We start from the raw sequence: 22,149 nt of genomic DNA on the forward strand, positions 1-22,149 counted from the left end.
AAATATTTGTACTGTAGGGTAGGGTACTACTAGCTAATCTGGACTGGAGGGGCATAAAGTCCAATCTGGGGGGGCACAAAATTTATTCAGAGTTACATTAACATAGATTTTACAATATAAATTGGGGGTCCCAGACATAGTGCATGTCAAACTGGGGGGTCCTTGAAATTAAACGCGTTGAGAATCACTGCTAGAGCTGTAAAAATCTTTTGTACTGTATTGTGATACACTATGTGCGAAATGAAATGAAATTAAATTAAATGCTGCTTCCCTCCACTAGAGGGCAGTATAGATGGTCAGGAGTGCCAGGCGTTGCTCTTTGCTATGCTTGTGATGCTGGTTGTGATGATGTGGTGAAGTCAAAGCACACTTCCGCGTTGACGCTGTGTTCAGTTGTGAATCGGAACTTGGAAGTAAGACAGTCAGGGTATTGAACCTGAACCTGAACATTATGCATTTATAAACTATTATATCTTTTTTGAGCTAAACACTGAGCTGGATAGCTATAGTTCAGCTAGTTGACCTGCTAGCTGGATACTTCACCTGGTAGCTGGGTTAGTTGCCCTGGAATGAATGGAGAATGGATTTCCTCTGTGATTTAGTTCAAGGTTTGGTCGCATTGGCAGCACTGGCTTTGATTGTGGTATGTATTGTACATTATACATATATATTAGATTAATAGCGATAGATAAATATAAACTACATATTCTGTTGTCAAGAGGGTCAGGGTTGCAGTTTGTGAAGTGTCACGTCTTCTATAGCCCCGCTCGGAACCCTCCGTAAAGTGTCTGACATTTGGATGACTTAGAAATAAACAGTAAGTTTTAGAAATGAATCTCTCTAAATCTTGGGCTATGGGATACCAGTTTTATCCAATCAGGAGAGATAGCTCGTGCTGGATAAACAAGGGAAATTGAATGTGATATCGTGTGGCGAAATCTCTCCTGGTTGGATGAAAACTGTAAGCCACCTCAAAATGTATTTTGTGATCACTAAAAGGGCTGGAGAGACTGAAAGACGTGTTTTACTGAAAGAAATGTGTTATTTCTAAAGGTGTGTGCGTGCGTGCGTGCGTGCAAAGCCTACAGGCCAGGGTGAACGTGGTTTCTGAATGGCGTACAGAGTTACCTCCTCCTTGCATTGTGAAAAGAACTGCTTTATAAGGAAGAAGTACTGTAACTGAAGAGCATCGTTCTCATATTTCACTTCCAGGCCCTCCTTGCAGGTGTTCATCGTAGGTAGCTCACGTCACAGTGCCATCTTCTAACACAGTGTTTTTTAACCAGTGGTCCTTGAGTGGGCTCCAGGTGGTCCCCTGTATGTCTCTAAATGTTTTGATGAATTGAACAATGTGGACCCTGTTGTAAACAAGTGTAATGCTTAATTGGGTCGTCCACTCACAGTTGACAGTCTCTGTATTGAGTTTGTGCTTAAAATGTACTGTAATTCTACAAACTGTTAATAAATATTTCAATCAATCAATTTCAATCCCCAGCTAAATGATGAAGAGTTGGTAACCAAATGGACCCTTCTAGACCTTTAACTCTTAAAAATGAAATCAAATGGTCCATTTGGTTTCATTTTACGCTCTCAAGAGTTAAATTATTGTTAAAGATCTGCGTTACTTAATTTACAAGAAGTCTTGTTTGCCTGTTGTTGTCTCCTATACAGCATGGAATTGTGGACAAAATCTTATCCAACGATAACTAAATCTTTATTTTTGGGTCCGAGAGGCTAAAATATCATCAAATGGTTGTTCCGTTGTGGATCAAATGCAGAATAAATAATGGAACTGCCTTGATATGAAAAGGGTTGAAAACCAATGTTCTTCTAACATGTCATCCAGGGGTTGACGGTCACACTAAGGTCTCAGTACAGGCCGTCTTCTACTCTTGTCATGTTGTATCCAGTCAATAAACAGACTGAGACTAGCATGGCTGCTAGTGCCATTGTCCTTCATGAATAGCCAATAATATTCAATGAAGACCAAATGCACTTGCCTGCCGGACCGGTCAACCTGAAAGTAAACTCAACTTGCCCATACGTTGTATTTACTTGCCACGGGCAACCGTTAGTGTCAACCCCTGTCTGTTCTGGAGACTTCTCTTCTCCTCGCATGTCATGAACACATTTACCCAATAAGACTGAATGAAGTGGTTCTTTTTTTTGATATGCATTTTGCCGTGGACCCCCGTATGAAAATGTTTTGTGCCAGGGAACCCCCAAAAGAGAAGATGGACACTGTCAAGACTTTTGCGCGGTGCCTCCGCTCCATTATGCAGCTATGCGTGTCCCTCCCTATGTATGTATGTGTGTCCCTCCCTATGTATGTGTGTCCCTCCCTATGTATGTATGTGTGTCCCTCCCTATGTATGTGTGTCCCTGTGTCTGAACACGGAGAAATTAATTACAAATTGAAAACACAGTTTTAAGTTACAATGGGTTTGTATAGGATGGGGCCCGGGATGCATGCAGCTAAAACAAATATCAAATATCTAAATACTGATTCAAGCGACTTTCAAAAACTATATTGAAAGTGAAATAAATATCCCTTCGACCCTATTCCTGATCTAACACGTTCATCATATCCCTCCGACCTGCAGGTGCTGGTGGTAGCTCACGTCACGGCCAACGCGATAGACCTGAAACGTCACGAGAAGGAGAAATCCTTCGTGGCGACGGCCTCCTCCTCCTCGGGGGAGAAGGAGCCGTTCCCCAGTCTGCATGACCCTCCGTCCAGGGAGCTGTCTGTGGTGATCCCGGCCTACAACGAGGAGCAGAGAAGTGAGTATAGCCCACATAGATATATGCCCCCGACCCCCGTCTGTAAAACAACTGACACAAATGCAGCAATTTACTACACGGTGAAAGAAATGCAAATGCCTGGCCCAGGCGGCGGCGTAACCGTCTGGGCACCCGACTGGTAATCCAGTCACAGTGTGGGCCGCGGGTTCGACTCCCGAGCCCGACACGGCCTTTACTGCATGTCTTCCCCCCCATCTCTCTCTCCCGTTTCCTGTCAGCCTATACTGTCTGTCCCTTCAAAAAACCAGTAAAAGGCGTAAGCCGCAAAGAAATATCTTTAAAAAAAATGCAAATGCCCCTCCTCTCCTTTCCATGCCATACCGGAAGGCAGCATGCAGGAGAATTGGTTTTTTTTTTCTCGAAGTCTCCTGAACTCCTTTGTTTCTAAATCCTTGCCGTACACTGCATCTCCAGTAGATAAAGAGTGCAGGGTTGCGCCCCGGAAATAGCGCGCTGCGAGCTTTGTAGATCTGCTATTTTCGCAATTTTGGACCAGAAGTGCCCTCTTATGGGATTTCAGCCCCCCTCCAACACTAGCCTCTCTAACACTCTCTGCATGTGCCTGCTCCTGATACATCACCACCGATCTCCAACTAGGGCTGCAAACCGTTAATCAAACTAATAAATATACAATCGATTATTCCAGCGCAGCGTTGTGTGAGCTTGTAGATCGTCTATTTTCACTACTTCTTAAAACGTTTGTTTTCTAATTTATGGAATTTCTTTACACTTTACTTTGATTTCTTCATTAAATTACTGAAAAACGTTTTAATTTAGTTTGTAATTCATGAAAATCATGTTTTTCTCAAGTGTTTTGAAATAATAATAAAAAACAAAAGAATAATGTCTCCACACTTTTTACGTGCCGTGTGTGTGTGTGTGTGTGTGTGTGTGTGTGTGTGTGTGTGTGTGATTTTAGTGCCTGTGATGTTGGATGAAGCTATGGGGTACTTGGAGAGCAGACAGGTGAGTGTCTACCCTCCACATCATGTAGTACTTTTCCAAAACAACGCTCAAACAAAATAATCATGAGAAGTGACGCTGAGGCTTGAGTCTACTGTTGGCACTAGAGACAATTAAGACTTTGTTGATATGATAAAATGTTATATATAGTACGGATAAACCCCTTGAGATGCAGCATCAAATTAGAGGGGGTCCTCAGATTCAGAACAAGTGAACAAGGCATACAGTACACATTTTGACTAAACTGAAACATTTGGAGCCCCCCCGTCCGCATGTGCAATACTGTTTCCGTAAGATTGCATTGGGAAAACATGGCACAGGCTGACTTCATAAGCTTTGTAAGTGGTTGTTTCACCCTAGCCCTGAAACATGACTGCCATGATGATTATCATGACAGTCATGACGTAACGGCACCCTGTTTTTTGCGCTTGCTACATTTACAATCAAAACGTATATATAAACATTCGGAATTCAAATATAAAGTATTCACAATTTGTCCCACGGGTGTTAGTTAGTTGCTGCTCCAGCGATTAGAATTGCTGCATCCCGCGTTGTTTAATAAAAAGCATTTTTATCCGAGCGCCCCGGCTACTTTTTTCAAACGGGGTTCGTTTGGGAAATCCACAGTTGCACACCGGGAGCGCACTCGCCTATTAGTCTGTATTAGCAGGGCGGTCAGCGTACCTATATCGAACACACCGAGTGCCACCCTCCTCCCGACCGATAGGGGCGCGTAGTTGAAAGCCAATGGCAAAATAACAGCTCGGATAAAAATGCTTTTTATTAAACAACAATTCTAATCGCTGGAGCAGCCACTAACTAACACCCGTGGGACAAATTGTGAGTACTTTATATTTGAATTCCGAATGTTTATATATACGTTTTGATTGTAAATGTAGCAAGCAAAAAACAGGGTGCAGTTACGTCATGACTCTCGTATGAATACGAGAGTCATGAATCATGGCTAGTTTCACCCCACTGTTTTACTTTCCACTCCAAATTCTATCATCTGTAGCTCTCTTTTTGCATAGGATACTGCGAGCCGTTGATTGCAACCCGCCTGTGACCCCCATGGTCAGGGGGGTTGGGAAGTTCTCCTCGCCGAACAGATGTGGGATCAGCTTGTCTATGAAGCCCATGATGTCTGAATTGCAGATGTAAATGTGCGCTGGTACTTCGGAACAGATTAAACACATTAGAGGGATTGTAAGTCTGAGATGGGTGTGTAAACACTGTAACCATTTGACTTGAACCCCTGCATCCCTATTCCGGGGGGACACTCACCAAGGTGAAGAGATTTGATGTAGAACATTGTAGATGGAGGGAATGTGCAGTTATAACTAAGATTCGACCGTCAGATAGCAGCCAGCTTGTTGTCGATAAAGACATCAGGCCATAGGCTAATTTAGCACCATATAGTTAAAGCACCGTCTGTCGGTGTCGGCTCTCAGATGCATTCAGCAAACAATTACTCACACCTTCCAACCGACTGATCAACAGACTGCCAGTCTGTAGTGATCTGTTTGATCACTACAGACGGACCAATACTATGTCTGTAAACTAAAGTCTGTACCCAACCCAGGCAGAGCTACCGCACCTTAACAGGTGTCTCTCCAGCTTGTAACAGAAGTTACAAATGACTTAATGACTTTCACTTGATACGTAAATTATAGCAAAGTGACACATTATGTATACAGCACGCAGCTTTCCTCTGTGCGCAAAGAAAGCCAACCTCTGCTATGACGGCAACCATTATCCTCAGAATGACCACTAGGTGGCAGACCTGAACTACAAAAAGGCCATTGATTGATTGAAGTATTTATTAACAGTTTGGAGAATTACAGTACATTTCAAGCACAACTCAATATAAAACTGTTAACTGTGGAGTGGACGACACCATAAAGCATTACAATTGTTTACAATAGGGTCTACCATTTTCAATTAATCATAACATTATACAAATATACACTTCTATAATTATAGCCAAAAACAGAATCATCATGGAGGAGGTAAAAAGGGGAAAAAACATATACAGTGAGGGGGTGGAGGATTCAGAGTTTACGGGGGGCCAGTTTCTAATTGCAGCCGTCCGTAGGTGCCCTTTGAGAGCGGTTTTGAAGGAGTCACGGTATTCCCATTAATGACCGTTGTCAGGGCGTTCCACATTTTGGTAGCACAGGAGCGAACTAAATTAGTTTGTGCCGAATCATTTGTGAATGGCAACTGAAACTGTCCATTTTCCTCAACTGTAGAAACGGCACCCGTCCTTCACCTACGAGGTCATCGTGGTTGACGATGGCAGCACAGACAAAACCACAGAGGTAGTATTTATTTATTTGTCACCATTTGTGGTGGAAAACAGCAGCGCTTGAGAGTTGGAACGTGTGTGTGTGTGTGTGTGTGATAACAACACTCGTGCCGTCGTCTTCCCCCAGGTTGCCTTAAAGTACTCGAAGCAGTACGGTGCGGATAAACTGCGCGTCCTGACTCTGGTGAAGAACAGGGGGAAAGGAGGTGCCGTGAGAATGGTGAGGACTTTTAGGCCAGTGGCCTAATCTTTTTTTTTTTTTATCCTAGAACCCCCTTAACCCATTCTGGGACGGGAACTCCTTTTGGTGTTTGTTTTTTATCCCACGATTTTGTAACCCATTTTTCACCCCTGTGTCAACTGTCAATCATCTAATGTGATCCTGGGCTCTACACACCCTCCACCAACCTAGTCCCCATATATGGGGGACAAGGGGAGAGCAACGGACTTGAACTCATGCTTCCTTCATGCCTGAGTGTCCAAGTTGCTCCTTTACACCTGACAGGGGGGAGTTTCCCTGGTTGGACGTAGCGCGTGGAAGGAACACGTTTTTCCAACCAGTTCCTTTCCCCTCCATCAGGCTGGCCAGGGGGAGGCAGTTTAGTGACCAGGATTACTGCATGTTTTTTGTGAGGGTACCTACCCTTTTGGTGTTTTAACCCGGATTAATTTCTACTTGCAAAAAAACGATTATAACCTTACTACTACTTTTTACTACTCGTAAATTATGTAAAAACTATATATATATATATATATATATATATATATAATATTATTATTATTATTATTTTTTGCAAATGTTATGCACATTTATAATAATTATTCAAATAATAATAAATGTATCATTTACATTTGGGGGATATCTTTCACAATGATGAACAAAACATGTTCTAGACATTCTAATGATCACAGAAAAACATATTAGTTATTTTAATTTGTGTGAATTTCAGCCTCTTTGGGGGGGATTTATATGCAAATATCAGCACCAATGGCATGAACATCAATGATGACGTTTAGGTGAAGAAATTACATAAAAAAATGAATTATTAAATGAATTAATGAATTAATTAAAATATGTTGTAGTATTGCAACGCTGGGTGTTACAGGGTTAAGCATTTTGTTATACTTTAGCTATTGAAAAATTGCCGATCTACAAGCTCCGAGCTTGTAGATCTGCTATGTTTGAAAAATCGTGAAAATGTGGCGCAAATCGCTGAATATATATATTCTTTCAGAGCGAACATTTTTAACAACTCAGATCTTTGTTTCGGGGGGGTTCCTGGAACAACGTATTTTCAGATTGGGGCCAAATAAAAAAATTTGGGGTCCTACATGAAATAGTTTGAGCATCACTGACATAGAAAACATGGGTTTTTCAGAAAACTGTCATGATTAAGAAGACATTTTGTAGAATCGACCTCAGGTCTAAATGGGTTTTTAATACCAGACCAGAGGTTCTCAAAGTCCTTGAGGAGGAGGGGGGGGGGGGGGGGTCCCAGGTAAATTATGGATTGTTGCCATGGGTGATGTACAAAATGAGTAGAAAAACACATGCCGAGCTAGCCCTAAATTTACCATTCCAGGTCTGTAACTCTGAGAGTGTACAATTGGTACACTCTCAGAGTGTCCTTGAAAATAAAGAGTGTTCTTGCAAATAACGTTGTACTAGTGGACTCACTAATGTGCCACATATAGTGTCATATTAAATCAGTGTCATGCATGTTGTCAGTCTACACAGCGTTACATTTTTAAAAACCAGCTCAGTGGCCTTGTGGTTAGAGTATCTGGGAGGTCGGGGTTTGGTCTCCGGCCAGGTCATACCCAGGGCTTAACGTTCTCATTCCTGGGGACGGATTTCATAGAGGTCCTTTAATGAGATCAGTGCAGATTTGCAAAAAATAATTTTCAGTCTTGGGATTTTTTTTTTGGCTTTAAGCCCTGCATACAAAAGAAAAATGGTACCCAGTGCCTCCCTGCTTGGCACTCAGCATCAAGGCTTGGATTGGGGGTAAGTCCCTGCGACATCCTAGCGTCATGTCCAGGAGGTGTATTTGTACATCAAGCTGCCTCACGCTACTGCAGAAACAGGAGATAGGCTCCTGCCTTATGGGCCTCATGGCTCGGCAAGGATTACTACAGCGTTGCATTCCAATACACTCAGAAATTGGGTATTATAATGAAAATAAGAACATTATAATCAATGTTGTGTAAAAACTCAATCGCTGACCCCTTTCCTGTCCGTACGGATGTATTGCTGACCCCTGTTCTGTCCGTGTACGTACGGACGTATTGCTGACCCCTGTCCTTTTCGTACGTATTGCTGACCCCTGTCCTGTCCGTGTACGTACGGACGTATTGCTGACCCCTGTCCTGTCCGTGTACGTACGGACGTATTGCTGACCCCTGTCCTGTCCGTGTACGTACAGACGTATTGCTGACCCCTGTCCCGTCCGTCTACGTACAGACGTATTGCTGACCCCTGTCCTGTCCGTGTACGTACAGACGTATTGCTGACCCCTGTCCTGTCCGTGTACGTACGGGCGTATTGCTGACCCCTGTCCTGTCCGTGTACGTACAGACGTATTGCTGACCCCTGTCCTGTCCGTGTACGTACAGACGTATTGCTGACCCCTGTTCTGTCCGTGTACGTACAGACGTATTGCTGACCCCTGTCCTGTCCGTGTACGTACAGACGTATTGCTGACCCCTGTCCTGTCCGTGTACGTACAGACGTATTGCTGACCCCTGTCCTGTCCGTGTACGTACAGACGTATTGCTGACCCCTGTCCTGTCCGTGTACGTACAGACGTATTGCTGACCCCTGTCCTGTCCGTGTACGTACAGACGTATTGCTGACCCCTGTCCTGTCCGTGTACGTACGGACGTATTGCTGACCCCTGTCCGTGTACGTACAGACGTATTGCTGACCCCTGTCCTGTCCGTGTACGTACAGACGTATTGCTGACCCCTGTCCTGTCCGTGTACGTACAGACGTATTGCTGACCCCTGTCCTGTCCGTGTACGTACAGACGTATTGCTGACCCCTGTCCTGTCCGTGTACGTACAGACGTATTGCTGACCCCTGTCCTGTCCGTGTACGTACAGACGTATTGCTGACCCCTGTCCTGTCCGTGTACGTACAGACGTATTGCTGACCCCTGTCCCGTCCGTGTACGTACGGACGTATTGCTGACCCCTGTCCTGTCCGTGTACGTACGGACGTATTGCTGACCCCTGTCCTGTCCGTGTACGTACAGACGTATTGCTGACCCCTGTCCCGTCCGTGTACGTACGGGCGTATTGCTGACCCCTGTCCTGTCCGTGTACGTACGGGCGTATTGCTGACCCCTGTCCCGTCCGTGTGATATTCTGCAGGGAACCCTGAGCTCCAGAGGGAAGGTCATACTCATGGCCGACGCTGACGGAGCCACAAAGTTTGCTGACATCGAGAAAGTGGAGGCCGGCCTTCACAACATCGACCCTAAACCGGTAGATAGGCTGTTAACAATCTGTTCTGTCCACTCCTCACACACACACACACACGCTGGCATATAGCGTTACATATTTGTCTAATGTTACATGCTGTATTCGCAGTAGTCACAGCAATGTCCTTTGGGTATCTTTCCCCCCCCCCCCCCCCCCCCTTCTGCCTGTGCCTAACTAAATAGAATACTGTTGCTGGCTGGCAGAAACCTCTTATCTCCAATTATTCATATTCTAACCTTTTTTGTGTTTTTTTCGTGAATTAATGCCCTGGCCCTAGTTGATCACACTACACTACTCAAATGTAGCAGGCCCACAAGCTTGAAACCCAGTGCAAAGCAATGGATTTTGAGCTTGTAGATCTGCAACCTTTTTAACCTTTTTTATTCTTGAAATATAAAAGTATGTTGTGTCCATCCGTGTCCGTTTCTTTCCAAAATGTCTTCAGCGCTGGAACAATGCAACAGTCATCTGAATTCTGGGATCCGCAGTCCTATCAGACCTTAGACAAATGCTATAATGACAATAAAGCTACCAGAGGTGTTGCCAAAAAGACTACTAAAATGAATGTTACACAGTACAACTTTGACGTTCTATGAGCATAATTTGGCATTTGCTCATTTTGCTGTAATGGTTAGTATGATGCAGCATACATACTAATACTAGTTAGTATGATGCAGCCAGAGTAATCTAGTAAGAGGGTGGAGACACTAGCGTTGACTCCCACTGTAACAATGGAATGCGGAAGTGCTCATTCTGTCTCAAATGGGGATAGTTCCAATGTTTGGTTCTATAGCTCCATAACACCCCGCTTTGCGGTGAGATCAAAGCGTGTCGCCACTCTCTTGCTAGATTACTCTGGATGCAGCATACCATTTGCACCGTCAGGAAGACTGATGTTCAGGCCAACAATGCTTGAATATCGTTTATGCTCAAGTTCTGTGTGTGTGTGTGTGTGTGTGTGTGTGTGTGTGTGTGTGTGTTATTTAGGAGAACATGGCTATTTCCTGCGGCTCCAGGGCTCACATGGAACAGGAAGCCATAGCTCAGGTTTGTCTCTTCTTGTCGCCAGTTTGTATTATAACTAGGGATGGAGCTCGTCATTCTTTTCATCGATAACGAGCAAATACATTCTGAACAGAAACAGCATCTTTTACTAGGGCCTTCAAATACAGTACTTTTCTAACAGACGGAAGGCAATTGAACCAATACAATTATATTATTAAAGAACCTAATATGTGTACCGTCACTTTAAAAGTGTAATTTTGTTTACTCGGGGCAGCGCTGGTTGACTGGTATCAATACACTTTCAGACCGACATGTTTGTGCCAGCGTGGATGATTACATTTATTTCTTGATCGCCTCTTGTCTTGATTGTTTTAAAGCATGACGTCATGGGCCGCTATGCTCGATAACGGGCTTGATAAGCCCAAAGCTAATTGATAACGGGTACTCGATAATCTTGTTATCGGATTTTTCCGGGTATCTGTTATCGAGCTCCATCGCTAATTATAACTCGGGCTACGGTAACCATGAATCACGTTACCATGAATATCAAAGGTTTCTTTTTTTTTTGCAATAGCGGTCTATGTTTCGCACATTCCTGATGTATGGGTTCCACTTCCTGGTGTGGTTCTTCTGCGTGAGGGGCATCAAGGACACCCAGTGTGGCTTCAAGCTCTTCACGCGCGAGGCTGCCCTCAAGACCTTCTCGTCCCTTCATGTGGAACGCTGGTATGTTCGTTTCTGCTCATGACGTGCAATGTAGCTTTGTGGTTGTCTTACGTTTGTAGCACGTACATTTTAAATTCCACACTAACAATAACGTGAATCCAGTGTGGATGCTGGCATCGGGTGATCTCTGAGAAAGCTTGAAATAGTCTGATAAAGAGTCACTTTTAAGTTTTTGCCGATTCATTTTATTATTACCCTCTTGGTCCTCACCCAGTGAAAATATAATACTCACTACTATAGCTGACCAAAATACAGTACACACGGCACCAACAGGTTGCTTTCTTCTTTTATTTTCAACAGTTCCTATTTTGGGTTAGGGCATAGCAGCTTTTAAACTCTTTGAACGCCAGAGGGCGGTAGAGCTCTACTTAGAAAGTGCCAGCCAAATCGACAATTTTTGTTCGACATGCTATTCTACCTAGACCGGGAATCTGTGGAGGCCCAACGAAGCGCTTCGATCATTGTTTTCATCATTGGAAGGCTGGATTAATGATCTATTACGCACCGATCATGCCTATTTCATCTCATTTTGAACAATAATGCCAATAAAGACGGCATGCGTGTGTGTGCACGTGGGGATTTTGGCCGTTTTTATGTGGACGCTAGCGGTGGTTAGCTAAAAGTGATGAAACGTGCAAAAAAATATATCAACTTGCTGGATTAACCACAATGAATCAAATCTCGTTCTCTCTGGCACGGCTACCTGTGCAAAGGTAAGTTTATCTGGTTCGGGGGGCACGGTGGCACAGTTGGTAGTGCTGTCGCCTCACAGCTAGAAGGTCCTGGGTTCGATTCCCGCTCGGGACGCTGTGGGTGCTGGCGGCGTGTTTCCTCCTCCGCGTCATCAGTGCCCATACCCGAGGCGCGGTTGGCGAAAGGGCCTTTCTGTGTGGAGTTTGCATGTTCTCCCTGTGTCCCCTAGGGTAGGTACCCTCACAAAAACATGCAGTAATCCTGGTCTCTAAACTGCCTCCCCCTGGCCAGCCGGGGCGCCTGATGGAGGGGAAAGGAACTGGTTGGAATAACGTGTTCCTTCCACGCACTACGTCCAATCAGGGAAACTCCCCCTGTCAGGTGTAAAGGAGCAACTTGGACACTCGGGCATGAAGGAAGCATGAGTTCAAGTCCGTTGCTCTCCCCATGTCTCCCATATATGGGGACTAGGTTGGCGGAGGGTGTGTAGAATCCAGGATCACATTAGATAATTGACACAGGGGTGGAAAATGTGTTACAAAATCGTAAAGAAAATAATTTAAAAAAAAGCTTATCTGGTTCTCGGGTGTCAAGGAGTTAATGGATATCGGGATATTGGGTTCAGGTCTTTTTTTTAAATTGTAATATCAAAAGGATAATGACATTATTTCTAACAACATTTTAACATCATTTAAAGTCTTTGTCACTTCAAAAGTCTAATAAAAGGTTTTAAGATCTACTACAGTATGCCATGCCAGGTGTTTTTCTCTCTGGTTCTAAAGCTTCTTCAGATGCAATAGAAAAACACCTTTTTTTGCCAGCAGATGTCAATCATGGCCCACAGACCAGTGTTGTTTTTGGCAGCAAATGTTGGTGTTAGTCTAGTTTTAGTCGACTAAATGTCATGAGATTTTAGTCGACTAAATCTACAGTTGATTTAGTCTACTAAAATATGTTTTGGCAGGCCTTGATGCCCTCCCCCCTGAGATTTTTTATTTAACTACATTGCAAAAGAAGTAGCATTACTTTTGACAGTGCAGAAACATAATTGCCTTCCTTGATGAGCATCAACGACCATCATCACCTGGGCACCGTCACAGACACACACAGCTCCCCTCTACAGTGCTCTACTACTGAAAGTGACTATCATTTTTCTCCAAAAGCACTTGAATATGACTAAAGCTCACATTTCACATCACACTAGCCCCCCCTAAAAAAAGGGGGTGGGGGGTGGGGTTATCTATTTTTTTATTTCAATGAATCAATTCATATCGTCTGGATTAATATCGATATATATTGATACATCGTTACATGCCCTATAGTCCTCTCCTGACATTTTAGTCTAGTTTGTATTTGTTGACTATTTTCTTTGGTCATAGTTTTAGTCATCATGGCTTAGTTTTTATTTCGTTTTTATGTAGTTCTTTCGTCATAGTATTAGTCGACGAAAACAACAATGGCCCACAGCCATTTACACAGTGTGTAATCTTTCTTTTTTTTGCCAGCAGTCTTTCCTATGCTTGGCAGCTGCAACTGTGTGGCTTTTAAGCTGTATAATATCTGTTCATAATCGTTTACTATGATGATGATTCATTCGGAAAGTATGCTGCTCTCCCTGCCAGTGAGATTGTCCACGTTTGTGATTTGTCATTATGCTGCAAACTGGGAAATTGGGATTGTTGGGGTTAAGGAAGCCAGATGATTGAAAAGATATCCTATAGGGGTTAATCAAACGAATGATTTAAACTTATGCAAGCATAAATGGACCCTGAGGTCCAATACAGCAGCTGCCACAGTTGACTATTTTAGTATTTTAAAATAACAAAAAGATATATTATATTGTCTTGTTTTTTTTTAAATTTCTTTCATGTTGATTTGTTGAGAATATAAAGTAATCAATACAATTATCACTATACTGTATGTTGAACCAAGTGTTGTACAATAGAACCTGCGGGACTTATACAAAATAAAGAAATGATCAGGAGGGCAATGTGTTCAATGTTTCAGAGACCACTAATGATTTAGACTAAGACCCAACAACATGTTTTAGGGAGCAGCAACAAAGGATTGTTTTAGTTTGTCATTGTTTGGCTGGGATGTGTTTGCCTCACCGCAGGGCGTTTGATGTGGAGCTGCTCTACATCGCCCAGTGTTTCAGAATCCCCATAGCAGAGGTGGCTGTCAACTGGACAGAGATAGAAGGTATGGATCCTGTTCACATTCTTTTGCTTTGCTTCTTACCGTTTCATAAGTAATTGAATTGAATACGCATGTAGAACCACAATGGAAACAAGTGCGTTTCAGAATTATTGCATAATCTGTACTTTTTTTGCAAACTGTTAAAGTATTCAATCAATCAATCAATCATCCCCTACGCATGGCCTTATGGTAATCACTCTGGTTTCTCAACCAGTGTTCCTGGGACCACTAGTGGTACTTCTATTGTTGCATTAATGAGTTAGAAAAAAGAGGTTTCACTTCTACTGTGGGATTCTCATTGGAGTACTGAACCCCAAATCCAGTAAACTTACTCGTACTGTATTTCAAAATATGAAAAAGGTAGCTAATCTCAACCTTCAAATCGGAATGCGGCGCTGTCCCCTGGGACAAATGTTGGGTCCACCCCTTAAATTAATCCTTAATACGTTGTTATACCTTTCAATCTGTGACAGCATCTGTGTCACATTATTTGTAACCTTAGGTTAGGTTTTAGAAGGCGTTTTTAGAATCTTTCTCCGGTTGAAATGGGTTAAACGGCGAGTATAAAACTACATTTAGCACACGCAGTTTGAATTATGCAATTGCAAAACATTATGCTGGAGCGAATTATGGTGTACCGACCCCACTTAAATCATGTGGGATTGAGAAAGTCCTTGTCTTAACAGTGAACCAAATATACTGTACATATTGTATGTCATTTTGTTGGTAATGCGGTGTTAATCAATCTAATTATATCTGTGTTTGTCCTTGTATCAATAATCGTGTCATAAAACAAGTGATTGGTCCCTAGGGGATTAGGTCCTGATCCCAGCTGTGTGTAAACCCTGTCCTTGTTTAGTGTTGAATTGAATCTGTGTGCTGTAAACTTTCTGCCAAAATGCGTAAACACAAAGATTGTTAGTATGTGAGCCAAATAAATAAGATGATGGGACTATTTTGTCCTCTTTGACTTGGTGGTTAAGATGTGCTACGGATATTATATAAACAATATCACAGTTCATTTCTGTACATGTTTGTCTTCAAGCAGTGCAGATCAGCATACTCGTCTCTGTCGGGTCGGGTGGAAACCTCCATAATGTAAAAATAATAATTATCTTCTCAGGATTGAAATGAAAAAGTAGCAGTTTCGACAAGCTCCAAACCTTCGAGCTTGTTGATCTGGTACTTTTGATGCTTCTGTGTGACGCTGTAGTATTAAAAGAATAATCACAAATATGGAGAGAAGAGGTTTTCTGCCTGTCTGCAACGATACGCATAATGGAACACATTGTGGGATGAGGCCTTATCGCCATAACAATGTTAGCAACACATAATCAGAAATATAAATGAAATAGACCATTAAATTACTGTAACGGTATATACATAATGCTCTGTTTTGTACTGTTCATTACGGCTTTCTATTGTCCATTACGGCCTCGCTGTTTAAGTGCTACCAGCAGCAAGGTCCCGGGGATGAATAAGGAAGTCAATAATATCTGACATTCTGTTTAGATGAACCTTTGTTTATTTCCACGGGTTAATTTAGATGTCCCAGTAGCAGGATAAAGATGGAGATGGCCATTATTAGTAGTATTGTTACTGTATGACAAACAAGAATCTCTGGATTAAACAAACTGTTAAAATATATATATATTTACACAAAAGTGTGAATCCTGCACGTTTCCAGTGCAGTGCCGGCTAGTCTACACATCATGCATGCGCAGGTGCAGGCTGTAATTGTATACACACAGAAACACACTGCTTCAGTTCAGGTGGATCACCACCATAGCACCCTGGGCAAGACCGCGACTGAAAAGACTATCAGCGGAAGTGCAGGATTTTAGCGGAAGTATCGCCGAAGGAAATTACTTTATAAATCAGTTTACATTCTGAATGCGAATGAAACGAGTGTTGTGATTGGTCGGGGGGAAATACATCTGACGGATATTCCGGAGGATACAACCGCCGATAGCTTCTCATGCCTTAGGTTGTTACCAGGCTTTTCTTTTCGCAGATAAGTAAGCCTGGGACCGAGGCTACCACCAATAATTAATAGATAGAGTATAATAGAGTATTAAAAGGATAGAGACTGAACCGAAGCGATAGTCCGTCCGTCCCCCACTATTCATTTCAGTGGAAGTTGCTCAGTGGCGTTTTGAAGCACCCGGAAGAACCGTCTACTCCCGATTTGGACACCAAAATGCGGACGTGCAAACGAGCACTCAATGTTAAAGCCCAGCTGCACGGGGTTTCCTCGTCATGAATCCACGGGTCCGCCTGCAGTCCCACCTCTTACCAGTAGGGCATACTTAATGAACCGGTGTGTCCACATAAAAACGTGTGTCCACATAAAAACGTTAACGTGTGTGTCCACATAAAAACGACATTTTTAACAAATACTGTGCACTTTTTTTGAAAAAAGATCTTAAAAGATATCACGGCACTCCATCTTTAAAAGCTTCAATCTGTGATTTATTCACCTCGTTGGCAGTATGTAGAACAGCATGAACAATATTACTAAAACATCATAATTCTTTTGTTATCAAATGTTTTTTTATTTAAGACAATAAATCACAATAAGATGTTAACACCATGAATGAATAAAGAAAACAAAACACATGTAAAAACAACACATAACAGCAAAAGCAAGGAACACAAAAACAAACAATCCCACCCACCCCTCCCCCCGGGACCAAAGATGCCACAAAAAGACAATGTCAGGACTCCTACCACTGTGCAATGGGAACAAACAATAAATAAATAATAATGACTAAATCATGTCCTTAACCAAATCTGCAATACCAGACCAAATCTCAATGTTTTCCTCTTTTGCGCCGTGCAATCTTGCTGTTGACATTTCTAGATAAACGATATCTAGAAAGGTCAAAGCCCATTGGCGAAATGTCAATGTATGAGGCGGTTTCCAGTGCGAAGCAACCATCTTCTTTGCGGCCGTTACGCCAGCAAAGAAGACACGAATACGGGTATTATTTAACTGGGATACATCATTTAATATGAATAGAGATGGGGAGGGTGTAATGTTAATTTGTAGAATAATCGAAAGATTAGCAGCAACCAAATTCCAAAATGTGAGGACACTCGGACACTCCCACACCATATGAAAGAATGTACCTATGGTGTTCGAAGTGCAGAAAGTGCAGTTGTGATTATTTAAAATCCGCATAGCACACAATCTACGGGGGGTCAAGTACGTCCGATGAACAACATTTAGATGAATTTGTTGATGATCAGGATTCCTAGAAGACAGCACAACATTAGACCACACTGTATCCCAGCTCCAATCTGGATCTAGATTCGGTATGTCATTCCTCCATACAGTATCGACAGCCAAGGTCCCATAACTAGATTCTAATAAATAATCATACAATATTGAAACAAAACCTCTTGATCTAACATCACAGATAAGTCTATGCAAAGGGTGCATTGCACAGGGGGTCTGCCATGGAACCCCATAAGTCCTCATGGCAGTTCTCATTTGTAAATAGAAAAAGAGAGAGTTACCAGGCAAGTTAAAAATATCACATAAATTCTGGAAAGAACGTAAACCATTAACATCAAATAAATCACCCAAAGTATGAATCCCCTGGGAACTCCAACTGGGAAAACGAATAGGACGATTGTCCAAAAGCAAACCATCATTGTTGAACACTGGGGAAAAGAAATTCCATTTCAAATCAATCTTGCACACTTTTTCAGCCGCTCTCCACACTGTTACTAACTGAGAAATGATTGGCCCAAAGCGAACTTTGCATTGACTATTCGATATGTCTAAAACATCATAATTGTACATATTGTGTTAGTTGTTTAGGAATCGGCGCTAGTGTGGGGGCGGGGCTCCTTTCACACTCTTCACAGATCACACATTGTGACATGGCCATACAACGTTTTCAGTCGTGAGATTTTATTACGCTTTAATCTAAGAATACAAATTAGACAGCGGTCAGATGGTACAGGTATAATTGCATATTCTATGTCCATCAAGATTACTGCAGCAGTATAGACCGCCCCCTTTCATGACGACGCCAGGCCCAGGAAATAATTCCCAATGCATTTTTTTTAATAAGTGTCATACTCGAGTTGTGACAAATCTTGACAACAAACACAATATTTTGGACCAAACAAATACTTACAAAGAAAATAAATGTTGTAACCTGCCGTTTTCGTATTCTTCTTTCTAATTATTTGTTCGGCCCGGAAAATTGTGTTTGTTGTCAGGATTTGTCACAACTCGAGTTGGCTTTGTACGAGGCTTAAAAGGTCTTTAAATAAATACTTTTTGAAATATCTATGGGGAAAATGAACGGGGAATCATTTCCTGGGCCCTGGTATAGTGACACCTTTTAACACTTATGCGTTAGGTATTTAAGACTATTCAACTAGTAAGTCCACTAGTTGACCCTGTTGGTACTAGTTGACTAGTTAATGTAAGCTTCAAGATCAGATGGATTATAGTCACCAATCCACACAGTTTCTAAATGTACAAAATACAAATAATTTATTTCTTTTATTTTTTCCTTTTTTTACATAATGGTAGTTAAACAACTAGTTGACTAGTAAACTATGCAACTAGTAAACTAGTAAAAATCACTAGAAGTGAAAGCCCTAGTGTGCGTGTAACTGAATGTGTGACATATCGGCATGAGCAGGATTCCTTCCCACTCTCATGGAAAACCAGGAAAAGTCATTGCATTTCAAAATGACGTTTTCCAGGTCTGGATAACTTACTTGTACAGTATGTAAAATATCCATGGAGACCATTGAAAGAAAGGGATAAACATTTTTTTGTAAAGGTCATGGGGTTTTAGTTTGAGCCCCGCTTTATGGTTGGTGGGGCGAGGCTGGCCGGCTCTGGGTCATCCACAGGGAGCTGGTTTGCAGCGTCCCCATTGGTTGGGTTGGGTCATCGGCAGGGAGCTGATTGGCAGCGTCCCCATTGGTTGGGTTGGGTCATCCACAGGGAGCTGGTTTGCAGCGTCCCCATTGGTTGGGTTGGGTCATCGGCAGGGAGCTGATTGGCAGCGTCCCCATTGGTTGGGTTGGGTCATCGGCAGGGAGCTGATTGTCAGCGTCCCCATTGGTTGGGTTGGGTCATCGGCAGGGAGCTGATTGTCAGCGTCCCCATTGGGTGGGTTGGGTCATCGGCAGGGAGCTGATTGTCAGCGTCCCCATTGGGTGGGTTGGGTTCGGCAGTGGCTCAGGATGACTCCCTCTGATCTGCATATCTCTAGCACACTGGTTCCCAAACAGTGGGTCGGGACCATCTTTGACACATTTTTTAATATAGCCCAAACAGTGCCAAACCACTGAGTCTGATGCCGATTCGGATGTTGAAGTGTCATTGCCCAGCGAATACCAATGTGTGTGGAGGTTTTTTTTTACCAAAACTTGGTCAAAAAGTGCTACATTTTCTAATCGAAGCTGCTTCTTTTCACCTGACAGGGGGGAGTTTCCCCGGCCGGACGTAGCGTGTGGAAGGAAGTTAAGGAACACGTTATTCCTCCATCAGGCGCCCCGGCTGGCCAGGGGGAGGTAGTTTTAGAGACCAGGATTACTGCATGTTTTTTGCAGTAAAAGACGGGGTCTATTTCTTTTTTTTTTTTTCTCGCCTTTTATTTTATTTATTTTTTATGGAGGGACAGACAGTAGGCTGACAGGAAATGGGGAGAGAGATGGGGGGGGAAGACATGCAGTAAAGGCCGTCGGGATCGGGAGTCGAACCCGCGGCACACTGCCAGACTGGATTACCAGCCAAGGTGCCTGGACCACTGAGCCATGGCCCAGGCCGACAGGGGGTATATTACTGCAAAAAAAAAAACCTTTGAAAATGTGAAACATTTCTTATCAAAGGTTTATAATATTTTCTCAGACTTTCAGAAGTAGCCAATATTACAAGCTCACAGTCACAACTCATGATGTGACACATTTTGAGCTTGTAGATCAGCTATTTTTTTAATTACGTTTTTCAATATAGGGCTTAATTATACAGTACTTATATCAGCTAACTGCCTTTACCGATTTCATTAAAAAAAGTGAAATCCCTGATATACCCGCCAAATCGATAATTGGATATGTGCTTTAGTTTCAATTAAAGTGAAATGCCTGATATACCCACCGAATCGATAATTGGATATGTGCTTTAGTTTCAATTATTACTTTATTTTAGATAGGAGAGTTTAAAGAGATTAGAAATTCACAATCAATTCATCCACTGATGCACCCCAGCCCAAGGTTTTGGAATTTCCTATAGTGGAAAAAGCGTGGCCATCATCATGAGACTTAATGTCTAGATCTAGAACATAAAAATGTTTTAAAAACAAAGAAATTGTCATTGGTCCAGGGTCCAAGCTGGTCCCTGTGTGGAGCTGGTTGCAGATGGGACGCGATCTGGTGTTTATCCGTCTACGTTACATCACTGGTGCCTGGAAGCTGGAATCCCCCCAGAAGACTGACTAGCCTCATCATCTGAGACGAGCCTTGGTACCCCAGAGACAGCCTGCGCACGGGAAGGGCACGCCAAGCCAAGCCCCTTCCATCGCTTGGGACTATATACCAGACTCTATTCAAGCCAATTGCCACAATCAACAACAACAAAAAATGTATTCGCATAACTTTCTGTCCAAAGCGCTGTCCTTGGGATGAGAAGTAATCGTTGCTGGTATAGTTCCTCGCTGAGCCCCTCCCAACCGTTGTTTAGCTCGACAATTGGTTTTGCGGCGGCCACGGTTACTCGCACATGACTGTCACTGCGGTTTGCCTGACTGACACACACTGCTATGACGAATGATCCATGTATAGTAAGTTACTCTGTTTTTGTTTTCTGTCTTTTAAGTTTTAATCGTTGTAAACAAAAGAAGTCTTGTAGTAAATCGTGAAATTATATTATGTCCGGGTTTTTTTTATGACTTTGGCAGGTGAAATAGACACATTTCCTTGCGATAAGGATTGCCTTCTTGAGAAGACTGTACATGTGGGTGGGCTGGTGGCTTGAACCAAAATAAAGGAGAGAGAAATATGGGAAATTAGATATTTTGATTTGAACCACAATTGATTTGTTGTATTTGCATTTAATTTGTCAAAGACATGCACTGTAGCTACAAGGCCTGTTGCCTCCTCGTAGTCTCTGAATGAAATATTTCTTGAAAGATGACGAGCAGATCTTTTGAAAACTATAGATATCATATTGTTGCGGTCAGGCAGAAACCTCTTATCTCCATATTCTAACTTATCTCCATTTTTCTTTTCCACATTCAGGACACGTTTCGAGCTTGTCGCTTTTCTCCTGAAAAGTAACAGAGATATAACCCTTTATGTCTACCAGTAGACATGGGCAACAACACAGTAACATGATTACAATAATTATATTACAGAACAAAAGAAAAAGCCGACATATACAGTGTATATACAGTACAGTACACGATGGAAGTCGGCGTATAGTCGTATAAAAGGACATGCAAAGAAAAAGACTCCACGCCTATAACTGTAAACATTTGTTGGCATCTGAAATGCTAGCCTGTGTGCGTTGTCTTAACATGTCAAGTTCTGTAAAAGGTATAATGTGTGTCATTGTTCTATTGGCATTGTTCATCCTCCGATTTGGGTTGGGGCTTAAATGGATGGACTCGCTCTTTCTTTGGCGTGGTCCAGGTGGCGCCTAAACCTGGCCTAACCTTTAACTTCACGAAAACTATATGCCCAACCCTAACCTCATTGATTGAATATTTAGTCGACTAATAGTTTCTTTAGTTGAGGACAGCCCAAGTTGGAACAATATTTCGGGGGTTCTTGACTTTTGACTCTCAGACACGCGTGCAGAAACCACTCTCTTCCTCACATCAGATTATACTAGTTGTTTAGGTATAGGGTTAGGTTTAGGCATAGTTTTACTGAGGTTAATGTTAGGAATAAGGTTAGGTTTAAGCGTAATTTACTTGGGTTACTTTAAG

At 42.6% G+C, this 22,149-nt stretch overlaps 1 protein-coding gene across 1 annotated transcript; it reads left to right on the top strand.

Annotated features, from left to right (window-relative positions):
* Positions 1 to 371: 371 nt before the first annotated feature.
* alg5 (ALG5 dolichyl-phosphate beta-glucosyltransferase) lies at positions 372 to 21,214 on the top strand. The gene is made up of 10 exons (XM_080779723.1): positions 372 to 643; positions 2,604 to 2,784; positions 3,725 to 3,771; positions 6,021 to 6,089; positions 6,204 to 6,296; positions 9,452 to 9,565; positions 10,550 to 10,609; positions 11,142 to 11,293; positions 14,103 to 14,188; positions 20,544 to 21,214. Exons 1-10 carry the CDS (start codon positions 581 to 583, stop codon positions 20,657 to 20,659), a joined length of 981 nt encoding a protein of 326 aa, XP_080635849.1. The 5' UTR covers positions 372 to 580; the 3' UTR covers positions 20,660 to 21,214.
* Positions 21,215 to 22,149: the final 935 nt, after the last annotated feature.

Source organism: Protomyctophum bolini (genome assembly GCF_963924005.1).
Source record: "Protomyctophum bolini genome assembly, chromosome: 13".
NCBI lineage: Eukaryota > Metazoa > Chordata > Actinopteri > Myctophiformes > Myctophidae > Protomyctophum > Protomyctophum bolini.

What these genes read in the sequence shown, in the direction of transcription:
- alg5 (XM_080779723.1), top strand. Translation starts at nt 581, where the DNA reads ATGGATTTCCTCTGTGATTTAGTTCAAGGTTTGGTCGCATTGGCAGCA. An exon ending in CTACAACGAGGAGCAGAGAA is followed by an intron (nt 2,785 to 3,724) that starts GTGAGTATAGCC and finishes GTGTGATTTTAG; the next exon opens with TGCCTGTGATGTTGGATGAA. An exon ending in TCCCTTCATGTGGAACGCTG is followed by an intron (nt 11,294 to 14,102) that starts GTATGTTCGTTT and finishes GCCTCACCGCAG; the next exon opens with GGCGTTTGATGTGGAGCTGC.